The sequence below is a fragment of the Manis pentadactyla genome, chromosome 11, assembly GCF_030020395.1.
Source record: "Manis pentadactyla isolate mManPen7 chromosome 11, mManPen7.hap1, whole genome shotgun sequence".
Taxonomy (NCBI): Eukaryota; Metazoa; Chordata; class Mammalia; order Pholidota; family Manidae; genus Manis; species Manis pentadactyla.
This window is the reverse complement of record NC_080029.1, coordinates 77,134,445-77,150,379: the sequence shown is the minus strand read 5'-3', so window position 1 is coordinate 77,150,379 and position 15,935 is coordinate 77,134,445. Positions and strand designations below refer to the sequence as shown.

Here is a 15,935-nt window from a genome sequence, read left to right as displayed (position 1 = left end):
ATATGTAGTCCCAAAATGCACATTCAATGTCATCGTTTTATATTTGTCAAATGGAAAAGGAAAACACAACTCATCATTTAGGTTATTTGTATTCAAAACTGGACAAAATCTTCTGTAAAAGACAATATAGTGGGGGCAGAGAAAAAAGTAGCATGCCTGGTGTGGAAGGGTTATCAACGTCTCCGTGGTGGGATTTGGCTTCTTATGGTCTCTCGAAAGCGAGTTTATCATAGTTTACTGTTTATGATGGATGAGAAACACTGTAAAACAGATTAGATCAGTTGTCTAACAGATAAAATTATATAAACTGAATTACAGACATCTACTCAACATTTGCAGATTTCTCTGCACTATCCCCTTAAACGAATGCAGTAATGACAAATACTGATTTTTCTTGTAACATGCACTGTTAAAAAAAAGTTATCATCCATGCCCACTTAACCTCTAATTGCTCAGACTCAGCAAAGAACTATTTTACTTCAAAGTATGTATCTTGTTATCAGAAACTGTATCCTTTCAAGATCAGCTCCAGACATAAACACGTTACTGAAACACAAGATGGGTAGCAGCAGCTCAATATAAATGAGAAATCCCTTTAAAATAAAATAGTAAAAAGGCCTAAAATGAAAATCACCAACATAACTTTGAGAGAATGATTTTAAAACTGTACCATGGAGACATTTGTGAGACCCAAAGTGTCTCAAATCTTACAAAGAAATGGGAAATAAACATCCAAGGTGAATATAATCACAATTTAGGGTTAGCAAGGCATCAGGATGTTGGGACACAGATCATAAGAAACGGAGCTATTTACTTGAAGCCACTAAGGAGATTTCCTCAAGAAGCTCTAGGTCCTAGGCCATTTTCTCTATCTTCTCCATGCTCACTGACGAATGTGCGGCTGTTCTGTTTTTGTTTTCCTAGTTACTGAAGGAAAAAGCACTCACACCTTAAATCAGGGTAATGGACATTTGGGGGCAAACATGGCTCTTAAAGTGAGCCCTTCTGAATAAACAGGGAAAGCAAAATAAGCAGCTATGAGAGCTGAATGTATAGAAGGGAGTAAAGGAGAAACTACAGAAATTATGTACTCATATGGGAGAAGGGAAGGGGCAAGGTAAGAAAGTGAGGGGTTGATGGAGAGGGAAATGCGACTGGGGGTGGGGGTGGCGGGGAGCCGGGTACATTACCTGCTCATACTGCCGGGGTTGGTGCCAGTAAGGCCCATACAGCAGAGGCGGGTGATTTCTGCCAACTGACACCCCAAACATGGAAATGGGGTACATGCACTTGACAGAGGGAGCTAGCAGGGTGCCCTCTAGGGTGGGGATGGCCAAGACGGTAAGATGCGGGGGGTGGGGGGGTGTGATGCCCGGGTGGGAGCAATGTTAGGGCGGAAGCTACAGGCTGGAAGGCCAGACAAGCCCTGAGGGAGAAGAGGAAGTGTGCCTCACCCCAGCGGGGTAAGAGAGACTCCTTTACCTGCAGCGGCCGTGGGGGGCCGGTTCGCCCCTCTCGCTGTCTCTCCAGCACCAGTTCCCCCACCTCCTGCGCAACGCAACTTGATGCTCCTGCCCGCCCCGCATCGTCACTGGCTGAACCCCGCTGCCACTCACCAGAAGCGCACACACGCAAAACAGCGCAAAGGGTGGGACTAGAAAGAGCTTCCCCCTCCCCCGCGGGTTAGGTTGAGAGCGCACGGAGAGGCCTATCCGGTTTCTAGAGCCCAAACGAAGCCTGCAGCTTGCTTGAAAAAAAAGGAGCCCGGTCAGAGAAGCGGTCTCAAGCTTAAGGAAACTAGTTCTGGGGATTAAATTCCCTACCAGCTACACTGTATTCTGCACACCAGAGAGCGTAAACTCGGGAGGGAGGGATCCACACTAGGCCAACCCCGATTGCCCCTGAATCCCCTGCCTTCCAGCAGCCCTGTCAGCCCCTATGCTGTGGTCACTGTACCTTATCCCACTACCTATTAAAAGGGACCAGACCTTCCCTCCACCATGAGAGAGCCAGGCCAGTTGCTGGAACATGGAGCCTTTCACTCTTAAAACACTCTTTCTGCCACATAGTGCTGATTTGCATTCTTGACAGCCAAGCTTGGGCAGAGGCATCACTTTCCTGCAAGTTAATCCCAAGTGCTTTCCAACAATTCCCAGCCCTTCCCTCCAGAACATACACCCACTCCTCACCCCACATCTGTCCCCAGCCCCCACCTCACTTCTCTTGAAAATCAGCCCTTTTGACATATTTGCCAATGTCCACTTTGCAATGTCACTTGAGACCACTCTAATTTGCAATGAAATTAGTCAATCCCAGAATGATGGTATGCAGGCTTAAATCCCCCAAAGTAAACTATTATCAAAAACAGCTGCTTCCCTCCTGACCACTAATTTCCCCTGAAATGTAACCACCCTCAACACTGAAATCCTATTTTCTGTACTCAATGACACAAACAAGGAAGATAAAAGACTTGGCCTTAAATCTCCTATTTCTGAAGATCCTAGCAATACCACTAGTGCTAGGAGCACCTAATTACCACTTCTATAAACAGCAATACAGTTTTCCCACTCACTCAGGCTCAAAATCTCAAAGGTGTCTCTGAAACCTCCTCCTGTATCCACCACCATCTAATCATTTGCCAAGTCCCACTGACTCTCTTGCAATGTGTTACAGACAGATTTTGGACTGGCAATGACTTCAACAATCACATCAAGTCAGCCCTCTTGTACAGATGAGAAAATTGAGGCTTAGAGAGTTGAGTATTTCAACTATGAAACTTTTATTTTTGCTGCTACCTCTTTACACAGTTGTTTGTGGAACAGAAAGAAGCCCCATAAATGATCTCTCTCCCTACCTCATCCATTCTGCTACTACATTAATTTCCTAAAACACAGTATGATCAAATCAGTCTCCTGCCTAAAAGTTTTCAAATGTTTAATGGGGAGGGGAGTGGGCGGGGGCGGGGAGGAGGAGGGAGGCTGTTGAACCACTGTGATGTACGTTTGATAAAAATTTTTTTTAAAAGACATAAATCTTAAGACCACATTTTGCCTTTCCAGTCTTATTTCCCACAAGTCGTCTATAAATATGCTTACATGCTAGTCAAAAAAAGACAATTTACTATTGTCATACTGTCATCAACTGGGCCTACTTAATGCTGTTACCTTCATACTACATGACATCCTCATTTTGTTTCTTTGCCTTATCAAAATCTTACTTTTCCTCTAAGATCTACATCAAATGCCTCTTTGTTAACTCAACATTTATTGAGCATATGGCATACCAAGTGGTGCGGGAGTATTAGAGAACCAAAGATGAGTAAGACCTAATCTCTACCTTCAAAAAACTCACAACAGGTAGGAGTATATTTGTGTATGTATGTGGGGAGAGGGTGAAGAGCAGGGACTATATCAAAAGTGAGAGCTGTAAACAATAATACAAGGTGATATGTGCAATGAAATAAGCAGGGGGCTTTTACAGGAACACAGATGAAAGGGACTTCATAACTTATGAGGAAAAGGTACGAAGGAAGTAGTTTCTTAAAGGGTGGGGAGGAGTTTACTGGGGAAGGGAAGGTGGGCCATAAGAAAGGGATACTCAGGCAGCAGGAAAGGCAAAATAAAGCACAACAATGAGAAACAGCACAAGACACATACAGGAGGCTCTAAGTAGCTCTGTAGTTCAGGCTTGCCAAAGTGTAAGCCACAAAGAAATTAGGGAGAGATGAGACTGAAGGAATTGATAACAGCCAGACCCTTCAAAGAGGGCCTTCAGTGCCACGTTAAAGTATTTTCTTATAGGAAGGAGCACGAGGAGCCCCCGAAACACGGAATGACATGATCAGAACCGCATTTGGGTTAGCTAACTGGCTGTTGGACAGAGAACAGATTTGGGGGATGAGAGGACAGAGGACACAAGTAGCAGTTAGGAGCCTGCCATGGTAGTCCATAAAAGAGTTGTATAGTGGATATTTGCAGATTTTTTTTTTCTGCTCAACAACCCTTCCTATGTTGGGATAACAGCTCAGAATAATAGTCTTCAATGGGAGGCCAGATCTTACCTTCCACTATAGAACCCGAGTGGGGGTAGAGAGGATTGGAGGGGGTTCCCACCTCTTCCTCCTAGTAGAGATGAAGTATGCACATGACCTAGAATAGTTTACATGGACATCTTTGTGGGAACTTTGAATGTGCAGAGGTATTGCAAAGACCCAGAACCAACGAGTTAAGACAATATTCAGCAATGGCAGACACCAGTGTTCTACTGAAGAATACTAAACAGACTGTTTAGTGCTGTGACCTTGCTATTCTCCTGGCCATGTTCTCCATGTCTCTAACCTCCCTTGGTTTCAGATCATTCTCTAAACCAGGTTTTTTATCAATCCCATTGATTTGTGAGTGATACAATATTAATAAACTCCCTTTCTGATTATTAGCCAAAAGATGATTTCTGTTGTTTGCAAAAAAGAATACTAAGATGATTAGGGCCTGAATCATACATAGCAATGTGGTTCAAAAGGTAATGTACCATCCTCATTTCCCTGGACTACTGCAATTGCTTCTAAATGGTCCTGCTCTATTGTGCCCATTTAATTCTTACTGTCCTTCAAAGCTCATTTCAACATCATTTCAAAGAAAAGCCTTCCCTGAACTCCCAGACAAAAAACAGCCAAATTTATTCAGTGTACATTACATACCAGGCACTTTTCTAAGCAATGAAAATGGAAATGAGGACATAGCGAGATAATTTGCCCAACATTACCCAACTAGTGAAAAGTGGTGCCAGATTCAAATTAAGGCAGTGTGGCTTCAGAAGTCACATTCTTAGTCACCCTACCATATACTAACTATGCTCTAGCTTACATGCCTCTATTATAAATTCTCTTGTAATATCCATACCTTCTTTTTTGTAGTAGAGATTGAATAACTGATTATAAAATTGTTTGATGTCCATCAGCACCACCCCATATTAGAATGCAAGCTTCACAAGAGTAAGGACTGTGGATGACTTGTTCCTTAAAATATTCCATGCTTAGCAGATGGAAATGGGCACTCAGTGTACTGTGGTTGAAGGAATGAATGCATTTTCAAATTCCAGCAAAGGTGTGTGGGAGTGGGGCTATGGAGAACCTGCAGCTTTTACATGTAGCAAAAGGGGCTGCATGCAATACACATAAAAGACTTTTTTCTACAGTTTGATAATCACTGTTAAAAGTAATGAAATATTAGTTATTGCCTTTAGGCTTGGGACCATAAAGCCTCAGTGGTGGCCAATTTAAGGCTGAGGCAAGAAGCAAATGGATGACACTATGCCCACATGACTCAAAAACAGGGCATGGATTCATTTTTAAGTCAGCCTCACCACAGATGTTTTTTCTAGTAAAACCCTGGAGTTTTGGCCTGAAGTCTGAACAAAAAAAAAAGCCCACTCTTTAAAGATCACTGCCCTGAAGTCAAGTGAGACTTCATCTGGAGAGTTCTTCTGCACTGGCACAAGGTCACCAAAGTGAAGGCAATATTCTGGATTCCAGATGAGAACTATCTAACTGGATCAGTATATCCTCTTTGCATGATGTCATTTTGGTGCACCCAGCATAAGCAACAATATATATATATATAATTTAGGTTACAGAGCCCTGGTCCTCTCGTGGCCTCCCACACCAGTCTTGCACAGCCTACTTTAACTGGGCCAAGTGTACATACATTTGGTGGACCTAACAGAAAAATATAAATGTTTACTTAATTATTAATGAGGGATTGTTTCCTTGCAACATCTTTGTTAAAAGTGTGTAGCGGGGAATGGCGGAGGGTTGGAGGGGACAGAACACATATAAAACATTGCAGTTATATCACACTTGTGTCTCAAGGCACAAAAAAATGACCCCAGTGACATGCGACTGATGAAAATGTAGTGGGCTAAAAAATGGAGTTATTTGCAAGACCAACCAAGTGAATTTCTTCTGCAGAACTTAAAAGTATTTCACATAATCTTATCTTCAAAATAACTAAGTTAAATAAAAGAAACAAACTATTGTTCTTTTTTCCTTTTAAGAAAGATACAAAGAGAAAAAAATTACATTCTCAAGGTTCTGTAACAGCTACAACTTTAACGGGCTACTAAATGGCAACTTACCTAATGTTGTGGTCAAAGAAGTTCTCCCACAGCGGTCAGCAGAGAACTTTTAAATAGGGGTAGATGGGTAGATATTGAATGGGGGGCTTTGAAATCTGACAGACCAGAGACCTACTCCTGGTTAAGTTACCTAACCTCACTAAGTCTTATTTCTCCTCTTCTTCTGAAAAATGAAACTGACATCACATACATGTCAGAGTTATTCTGAAGATTAAAAGATAATGTTTGGCACAGAGCAGCCCAATAAAAAGGAGTTTATTATACCCAGTCCAATAATTTAAAAGAGTACTACTAAAGGTTTCTCTCAAAGCAAAATTACTCCTTAGAGACTTGGGCTGAGCTGATCTGCTACACAGAATGGTGGGATACTGAAATAGATGGACAAGTCTCACAATTAGAATAGAACTTAAAGTTCTTTCCTTTCTTCTCTTACATTTAAACTCTTTAAGAAATACTAAGAAAGGGAGGACACTAGAAATAAAGTTCTTTCCTTTCTTCTCTTACATTCAAACTCTTTAAGAAATACTAAGAAAGGGAGAGGGACACTAGAAGGGGGAGGATTAAAGGACTCTGAGAAAGCAGTACAACCCTTTAACCTCAACACCATGGAAGAGCCTTCAACCAGCACTGGTGTCTAGGACAGGCAACATCCAGGTAATTCAATTAATCATTTTTTGTGTTTGTGGGAATGATGCCAGTGTCAGTCTCACAGCACTCCATTTGCTTTACAACTGCTGCTTGTGGGAGCTTAAGAGTTCTCCAACTGACTAGGCTGTCCCTCGGGAGTTCCCATGCCCAGACCTAGCTGCCTCGACTTTTGCCTGCCATACTTTCATAGGTGCAAGTCACCTATATACATTTAAGGCCTCATGAAAAAGGTCGTCCCAACAGGCAAAAGGACTACATTTTATGGGAGAGTTGATGGGTAAAGCAGCAAAGAGGTAACTAATGTGTTCTACTCCCCAAAAAAAGGTTGGTGGAGAATGACTGAGTAGTAGATAGAAGCAATGGAGAATAAAACACAGAGTGACAAGTCTGTTCATGCAGCTTTGGTAGCCCCTATTAAAAACCCGGAAAAATCTACCCAATCATTCAGTTCACTTAGGTAGATGTGTATCTGATTATCTGTACTAGACCATGACAATCATGTTCTGTTACAAAAATCCTGTTAAGATCTGGGCTCTAAATAGGTAGCCAAACTCCCAAAATCACTGGTTTCTTCTAGAATTAACTGAGAAGGAACTCCCTTATCACTAAATGGCACAATGTACTTCTGAACACCCAAGTCCCAAAGGAATAATTCCCAAAGATATATTGTATCCAAATGTATGTGGAGGAAGAAAAAAATGAAAGCAGGATATTGCAACAGTTTCTGTAATGACCAGGAGAGACAATTTGAGGAAATTGAGAGACTGTATGGCTCTTGAATACCCTTCTTCTCAGATGAAATCAAGAATTCAGTTAATATATATCCTTTCTCAGTAACTTACTGACATAGTTTTAGAAGAATGTTTTACAGACTCTCAAAAAGGTGTTATTATAGAGCTACTAATTACTAAAGCATTGGGACATTACCAAAAAGATTAAAACTATAATATTTAAGGTGATGACATACAGAGGAGAAAAGAAACACAGTCCTATTATTACCTAGTAATTTCAGTAGATGTAATTTAATTGTCTTATTTGAATGAAATAAAGTCTAAAAATATTAAATAAAATGAAGCCATACACAACAAATTTCTCTGGAAATGTACAGAGGGAATAAAATCAGGGATGTCTCACTCTTTCAATGACAGAGCCCATATTTTCTTAGTAATTATGCAGAAGACTAAGTAATTTCTAAAATCCTTGGTTTGTCTTTGAATTTTGTTGTACTTCTAGTTGAATATGTAAGTCTGATGCTCTGGGAACTCTTCAAACAAACTAGTAAGATCAGACTTGGACAGTCTGAATTTGAAGAGGCTAGAATATTGTCTAGCTTCCCTACACTACTCCACTGCTTGGAATATATTCCTAGTTCCATCCCTGCTAATAATGAATGTAAAGCACTTACCCATGCCAATTTATTTCTGTTTATGCCTGTTGGATTTCTCACTACCATGTCACTATGTTAGTGGGTAGAAATTAAGTATTTCATTTTTAAGTCTCTGCTGCAAGTCTCCGAAGGCAAGAATTAGGATAACCCTAAAGCTGACCCTTTGCTTCGTGTGACATTAAACAACCAAAAAGCCCAGTGAAGAACAGAAAGTAATGTTTGAAAGAAATATTACTTACAGAACAGCTTAATGAAAAATCTCAGAGACTAGCATACTATGTGGTTTAAATTTAAAACATTCAGTAACTATAAAGATGTAGGCTTCTTTTGCAATACAAATACAATGAAAATCTTAAAGGCAATATGAAATAGTTACAAAACACAAAGAGCTGAATCACAACTTCATACACTTGCACACACAAAACCAGATGAAAGGGGAAAGGTTATCAAGGATAACTTAGAATGCAATAAAATGGTTAAATAATCCTTTAGGCAATAACAGTAAACAGTTCGTTATACAGAAATACAACTGTCACTTGGGTTATTTGGTACCAAAAGAACCTCATCTTTCTTGAAAACTAGGGTCTCTTTCCATTCCTTAAAATGCCTCAACAAGACAGAAGCAAAAATGTGCAATGTCAGTCGATTAAACAAAAAGCAAATTGGACAAAATCGTAACAGAAGGGTGAAACAAAACCCACCAACTTTGTACGGAAAAGAACAAAAAGTTAAAGACGTGATAGAAAAGGTTAAACTGAGTAAAACATGAAATGACAGTCTATCAATGAATCAGCTGCTAAACGTAAAACACTAAATACTAGGTTGGTCACTGAAGCGCAAAAGTAGGTCATGCAAAGACCTGCAGATCAGGGACTTGCTCAAATTTAAGTCCAGAAGTGGAATGACTTCTAGGGGTGAAAGTGGAGGGTCCAGAAAAATACTTGTCTTCTTTACCCCCAGGTATCAGGCTCAGTGTAAGCTCAGAGGTTAGCTTAACTTTTGCAGGGCTGTGGACAAACAGTATCTTCAAATAATTTAGTGTTCACCTGAATGCTCTGAAAATATTAGTCTTTGCACTAATGAGAACATGAAATCTCATTCTTTCAGTAAGCATACAGTTCTTGGCACCCACAAATTAATTTTAAGTGGTAGTTTTGCTTGGAAAAATCTCACTCTTTTCAAAGGAGATATGTATACTGGTTTCCTTTAAAGACAGATCCCCCTCACCAGCCTACCGTACCTATCAGAAACCCTATCTCACTATCAGATCCTGCACAAAAAATGTCAAATTTTTCCTGTTACAATCAAAACTCCACAGTGGTGATTAGCACAACGCAAAGGCTTTTCCATCCCATCATCCAGTGGGTGCTGCTGAGAATGCCATCTCAGGAAGTACAAGATCCATGTTTCCCAATGACTCACAACCAGCACAGAGTATTTCTGTTTCTATTATTTTCTACCCATGTCTAAGTGGTTTTTGTCCATTTGGGAACTGACAAAATCAAAAGGCCAGATGCACAGGATAGGTCAAACCTGGGGAAGGTGTTAACTGTGTAGGTACCTAAACACTGCTCTATCAGATCCCTTATCTCAAGCCATTACTCCTTTGCTACCTCAGTTATAACTTTCCCCAAAGCCTCTCTTCACACACAAGCCTACCCTCTCTTTGGCCAATGTCCTTCATCTTGCCTTGCAGATCCACTGGCATGCCACTCTTGCAACCCACATCTTCTTAAACAAAACTTGTTGCTTTCCCTAACACTTCTTTTAAGGGATGGGATAATTTCAAAATACTTGGAATGAGAAGTTTACCAAGTTCTGCCAGGAAGAGGTTGACCACAATTTGTCCTGAAACCTACTTGGTGACCAACAGAAAAAAAAATTCCTAAGCAAATGATATTATCTAATTAACTAACAGAGGACATTACTCAAATCAGAAACTCACCTTCTAGTAACTAAAGTGCTCCACACCAGATAAAACCTCAGTTGATGCTAAGGATAACCCAGTCAGAGAATCCCTAACTGAATTGATGGTCTCAGAACGACATGAAGAATAAGTGATCTGTAGATGCTGGTGTGACGGCAGGATGCAGTGGACACTAGTAACCATGCTCCTCTGGCTTGTATTGGGGGTATTCCACTATGTCTATTCTTTAAAAGAAAAAGACAAAGACTTTTAAGTCTTTGACTTCTCACTAGGCTCAGTCATTGAAAAGAAAATGAATCACTAAACATCTATACACCTCTACTATACACTTCTTTGAAGACCTTAATCACTTCAGGACTGCTCTTTAAAAGGTAAGAACTGCTGCATTTGCACAGCTGGGGTAACAGCAGGGAAATTTCCTGCGACACTAGAGACAGGTAAATAAAGAAACTGCATACGCCCCGAGGCAGGGGGAGGGGTCTTCTGCCAGTGAAGAGTTTATATAATATAACAGAAAACCAGTGAGCTCTGCAGACCTGTCAACGGAGATGCAAGGCTGTGCTCTTCGCACCATCTCTAAACTCTTCAAAAGCCTGCTCTTCTCTCCCAAAGACCCACAGAAATTACATCTAATACTGTCTAACAGCCTGCACATGCTCACCCTATGCTTTCCTACCCACCATTATTATTAAAACACCAAAAAAAAAAAAGAGAGAGAGAGAAAAGAAAAAAACCTTAACCTCTCACTTTTGAGTCCAAAGTATGGAATAACCAAACAGAACCGGGGAGTTTTCCCCTCCAATGAAGGGGCGAGGAGAACAAGGAGCTGCCTCAAATCTACATCATGCCCAGTAATGCAATGACAAACCCTCAAAACTCCACAGCGGCCGGGGCAACCCCGTTCGCGGTTTGGCCCGACTCGGGCCCCACGGCCCGGCAGCCGCCCTCTCCCCCGGCTTCTCACAAAGGAGAATGGTTCAGTCCAGAGCATCACCCAGCACCTGATCCTGCACAACTAGGGGACAGACGGGGAGCCAGGCAGCCTGGGGAAGGATCAGTTATTGAAACCAATTCTAAGAGCAGCAGTCTTTGCAAAGACGCTTGAACCAGCAATGTGGAGCAGTAAGGAGCAGGGAGCCTACCTGTACAAATCCTTGGGGCTCCTTTCCAATCAGCGTTTCAACTCACCCTTGCGGAGAACAAGGCGCCTTCCGGCGGAGCATGGCCAGCTCTCGCCTCAATCTAGCTTGCTAGTAGTCCATTCTCCGTCGGCTCCGCCCAACTGCGCTCCTACCCACCAATGGCAAGGTCCATACTTGGCCTCTTACAACAGGGTAGTGTGAGCGCCATCCAGGAAGTCTCCTGAAAGTGGGAGGTCCTAAAAGACTGAGAAGGGTACGTAGGCAACCACAGATATGCCTGATTGAAAATAAAATCTGGCGGTAGCTGGCTTCTGACGGCTCAGTCCACAGGCAATCAGGCCTCTCAGCATCCTCTTTTGACCCCCGCCACTGGGGGCGCTCTAAACTAAAACAACATTCAGTTAACTGTTTCTTGGAAGCCATCTTGGATCGCGCTTGGTGCCTTGGAGGCGGGGAGGAGGAAGCTTAAGAATTTGAACAGTTCTTTGGAGTTCTGTAGAGCCTACTTAAAGCCATCCCCAACATACTTTCCTTTACATAACCAGCATGTCCCTCAATTACGGTGGGTAGGTACTTCGGAATAATGCTGAATGTAGTTAGAGGCAAATACCTCTCTCGTAAGAATTAGGCGATCTTACCAAACCAAAAAAGCAAAAATGAATTATTGGAATGTAAATGGGTTTTCCCAGTTCCTGGGATAGTCCTTTATAGAATCCTCATTCCTCAGGGTGTCAGAGTAAGGCTAACACAGGTTATGTGTCTATTTTAGATGCTTCTACTCCTTGTACTTAAAAGTTTTCCAGTGTTTTGACTTTGCCAGTACAGGAGTACAAGTCTGTTAGAAATGAACAGTATTTGGGGAAGAATTTCAACTTTTTTAAAAAAGGCCTAAATTCATCAATAGACCCAAACTACCTGTGAATACAGATAGAGCAAACAATAGAAACCTTAGAGGAGAAATTATGTTAGGAGAGGAATTAGGGGACAACTTTGGAAACATTGACAGCAGATTTTCTGACAGCATTTAAGTTGGAAAGGAAATCATCTTATTGTAGGTGAAGTTCTTTTGTGCTCAGTGAGATTTTCCTGTTTCCTAGTCTAAATCTCTACTATTGTTATTGCTACAACAAGTTTTTGTTTTTTGAACTAATGACAAGAGGGAGTCCTTCAGATCATTAAAGGAATTTTTTAAGGAATAACACATTTGTATGGTCACATGGGGTAGGAGCTCAGAGACCTTAAGGAGTCATGAGAGTCAGTATTTTATCATGGAAGTGGTGAGACTTGGCCAAATACATTTCCCTGTATATTGAACAAAATCTGTTGGCCAAATTCTCCCCAGGCTTCTATCATTCTATCGAATTTGAAAGTTATTAGGATTGCCCAGAACAATGTATATGTAACTGCGTATACAGATATGATCTTAATTATGAAGTTTCTAGAATAAATCTTATTACCTTTCTGCTTACTTAGTGCAAAATAAACCTATCAAAGGAACTAGTTGCAGGCATTATAGAAAGGGGAATGAGTATGGCCCATCTAATAATTTCTATCTGCAATAATCTATAGACAAACCTCATTTTATTACATTTTGCTTTGCAGATGTTGCATTTTTTAGAAGCTGAAGGTTTGTAGCAACCCTGCATTGAACAAGTTTATCAGCGCTTTTTTGAAGACCATTTGCCCACTGTTGTGTTTCTGTGTCACATTTTGGTTAATTCTTGCAATATATCAAACTTCTTCATTATTATATGTTAGGGTGATCTGTGATCAGTGATTATGACTTCCTAAAAGCTCAAATTAACATTTTTAGCAATAAAGTATTTTTAAATTAAGGTATGTATTTTTTGACATTTGCTAATGCACTTATATAGTATACACCTTTTATATGCACTGGTTAACACCAAAATTCACTTGACTTGCTTTATTATAATATTCATTGTATTGCAGTGGTCTGGAACCAAACCCTTAGTAACTCTGAGGTATGCTTGTATAAGTATGATTTGGACTGCTATAGTGTAATTTTCAATGGTCCTGGCCTTCAAAAATCAGTCAATACCCATATTATATCATAACTACCATTCTTCAGATGTGGATGGGAGATCCACTTTTTACGAAAATTCTTCATGACCATTTCACTCAGAACATCAGCAACGATCAGCACAGGTCATGAATTTGCCCAGATACTTTTTGTTTCTCATGCCTCCTTTACAATTGGTGAAATACTCCAGTACAGACCGTTATGAGTGGTTTGGATAATACAACTGGATATGAAATTTCTGATTAAAAAGATATGCTCCAAAATACCAAATTGGTATCCTTCAATGACTCTGAAAGCAGCTCTAGGCAGGATGTTATATTTGGCCAATGCTCTGATGCTTCCCAGTCACTGAAGATGTTTTTGGTTGGTAAAGAAAAACTTCTGTAAAGAAACTATAGTTATATTTACTTTCAGTTTTGTCCCTGATGTAACAGGGCAGGCTCACCCTAAATTCAACAGCCTCAAATCCTTTTTTGAATGAGGTAGGATTTTAAAAAACAAAAGCAGAATCAAAGCAATACCCCAAATGTCTTCCAACTTCCTGTGGTGAGTGTTATTTATTACATAACTACTGGGGGTAGAATCTGGTATAAAATCAATGTATCTCAAGGAGGTGCCTTCCATTACCTTTGATACAATTCCCTAGGAGAGTACCTACTTATATCTGGGATACAACCAGAAACAACACATGAAATATGCACAGGTTGGATACATGCATAAATTTAATAATGAAACAATTCTTCAACAGCAACAAAATTAGAAATATTCATGAGACCTCAGTGCTGTGGAAGAGAATAGGACATCAAGGCAAAAAACTATAGCAACTGACCCAGAAGGCTGCACTGTGAGTGAAACAAAGGCAAATTTGTCTAGGATAGTATTATATGCTCTTGAAAGGGAGAATGGCTGGAGAAGTACCCGCTTATTTGACTGTTTGGAAGCAGGTAGCCTTACTGTATGCTGCATGGAATGAAGGCAAAGAGCTAGGGAAGTGAAAGAGGAAAGGGAGAAGAGCAGTAGAGAACCCAGGGTAAGCAGAAGGAAGAGACTGGGAGAGAGTTAAGAGATGACTCTAAGGCCTTTTGTTTCCTCGGCAGTCTAAAATAAACCTGTTCCAAGTCTTTAAGAATGTCAGTCAAATTCAATGGTCACATAATGAGTAGTACTGGGCACTGTGAAGGAATGGTGGAGGGAATGGTTTACAAAACTAAAGAGAGAACATGGTTCCTGCTCTTAAGGAGCTTACAACCTAGTTGGGGAGACAGATTCCACACATAAAACAACTACAAAGCATATTTACAAGCAATATAAATACAAATAAATACACATATGAACAAAAAACTTTAGGAAAGCTAAGGAGTACTGTGTCAATAATTGTTTAGAAGTCTCTAGGTCAGCCAAAGAATGCTTTCTTAAGGAAAAATGTTTGGACTTTCGTAGTTTGTTAGCAGAGAGCAGGGCATGTGCAAAGGCAGGGAAGTGGAAGTATGTTACGTCCAATAAGCAGATCAGCTTGAATGGAACAGAAAGTCTAACGTGGCCTGTTAAGTGAGTGCAATTGAACAGTAGGGGTCTGTTTGGTGAAAGACACTGCAGTGTTAGGTCTGGTCCCTAAAACAAAGCAAATTAGGAAAAATGCTTTATTTAGGTAATGACAGTAAATGGCCACAGGTCCACAAGCAACTCCACTGCTCTCACAAGTGTTGTAGTTTGTCAAAGACAGAAATTAGCAATGAGATGGTAGAGAATTATTCAGCATCCTTGAGCAGTTCAAGTAGAAGGAACTGACTTCTCCAAGGACTCTTACCAAGAGGGAAGTAAAAAAATGAAATTCCTGGGCAGAGGGTCTAACAATCCAAAGGCCAGCCTAATCCCAATAATCTCAAGTGCTCCAGCAGAATTCCCTAGACACTTGTTACTAATTCTTGGTGGGGAACAGATTGTGTATGCCCATAAAAAAGTTTATTTTTCAACTACCATGACAATCAATTTTGATCCTAACATTTTAGAAATTAAAATAGGATGAGAAGAGCCCTAATCTATAAGGAATGCTCACGTCCCTGAAGAAGGACAGGTCAGTAAGGGCCCAAATTCTCCCCTAGTCTTGAAGTGGAAAGGCAGAACATCACAACTTGGAAAGAGGCTTTTCTCAGCCAAAACAAGACCTCTTTCTTTAAGCCTATTGATCTGAAGCTGTTCCAGGAAGGAAAAAAGAATCCAGGCCAGATGTTCAGCAGCAGCCAGAACTGGACCCTATATCACGAGAGTTCTGCGGGGAGGCGCTGGATCCCACTGGTGTTGAAATACACTGCTGGGGACCAATCTTGATGCCATTTGCCTGTAAAAGAAAAGAGGCAATAGTTCCTACCTCCATACTAAGAGAAATGGGAGAAAGAAGGAGAATAAAAGGAGAAATCATTAATTACATTCCTTAGAAGCAGATATGCTTTGGCAGATAACTGTGTGCCCTAGCCAGACTGCTGGGGAACTACAAAGCACATTTACAAAGAATATAATCAGTGACAGTAAGGAGATGATGACCAGCAGTGATTACAGAAGACCAAAAATGGCTTTTGTGCCCATTTTAAGGTGACTGGTACACTTAAGTTTCATAGTTATGTGCAGAATCAGGATTTGATTTGGTAAGAGGCAGCAGTG

At 40.8% G+C, this 15,935-nt stretch overlaps 2 protein-coding genes across 9 annotated transcripts in view; both read right to left on the bottom strand.

Annotated features, from left to right (window-relative positions):
• Positions 1-11,346, bottom strand: part of CHD8 (chromodomain helicase DNA binding protein 8) — a 73,318-nt gene extending 61,972 nt beyond the window's left edge. For 2 of the 8 annotated variants that reach the window (XM_036887452.2, XM_036887456.2), the window contains exon 1: positions 1,483-1,577. The gene's annotated coding sequence lies outside the window, so the exon portion shown is untranslated. Of the gene's footprint in view, positions 1-1,482; positions 1,578-10,112; positions 10,302-11,236 lie in introns of those variants that run through there. The other 6 variants (XM_036887453.2, XM_036887457.2, XM_036887454.2 and 3 more) reach the window with 6 other exon arrangements.
• A 2,614-nt stretch (positions 11,347-13,960) lies between these two features.
• The window catches only part of RAB2B (RAB2B, member RAS oncogene family), a 29,080-nt gene continuing 27,105 nt past the window's right edge, over positions 13,961-15,935 (bottom strand). Inside the window, exon 8 of the mRNA XM_036887449.2 lies at positions 13,961-15,615. Coding sequence (XP_036743344.1) covers positions 15,508-15,615 — 108 coding nt within the window. The 3' untranslated portion in view covers positions 13,961-15,507. The remainder of the gene's footprint in view (positions 15,616-15,935) is intronic.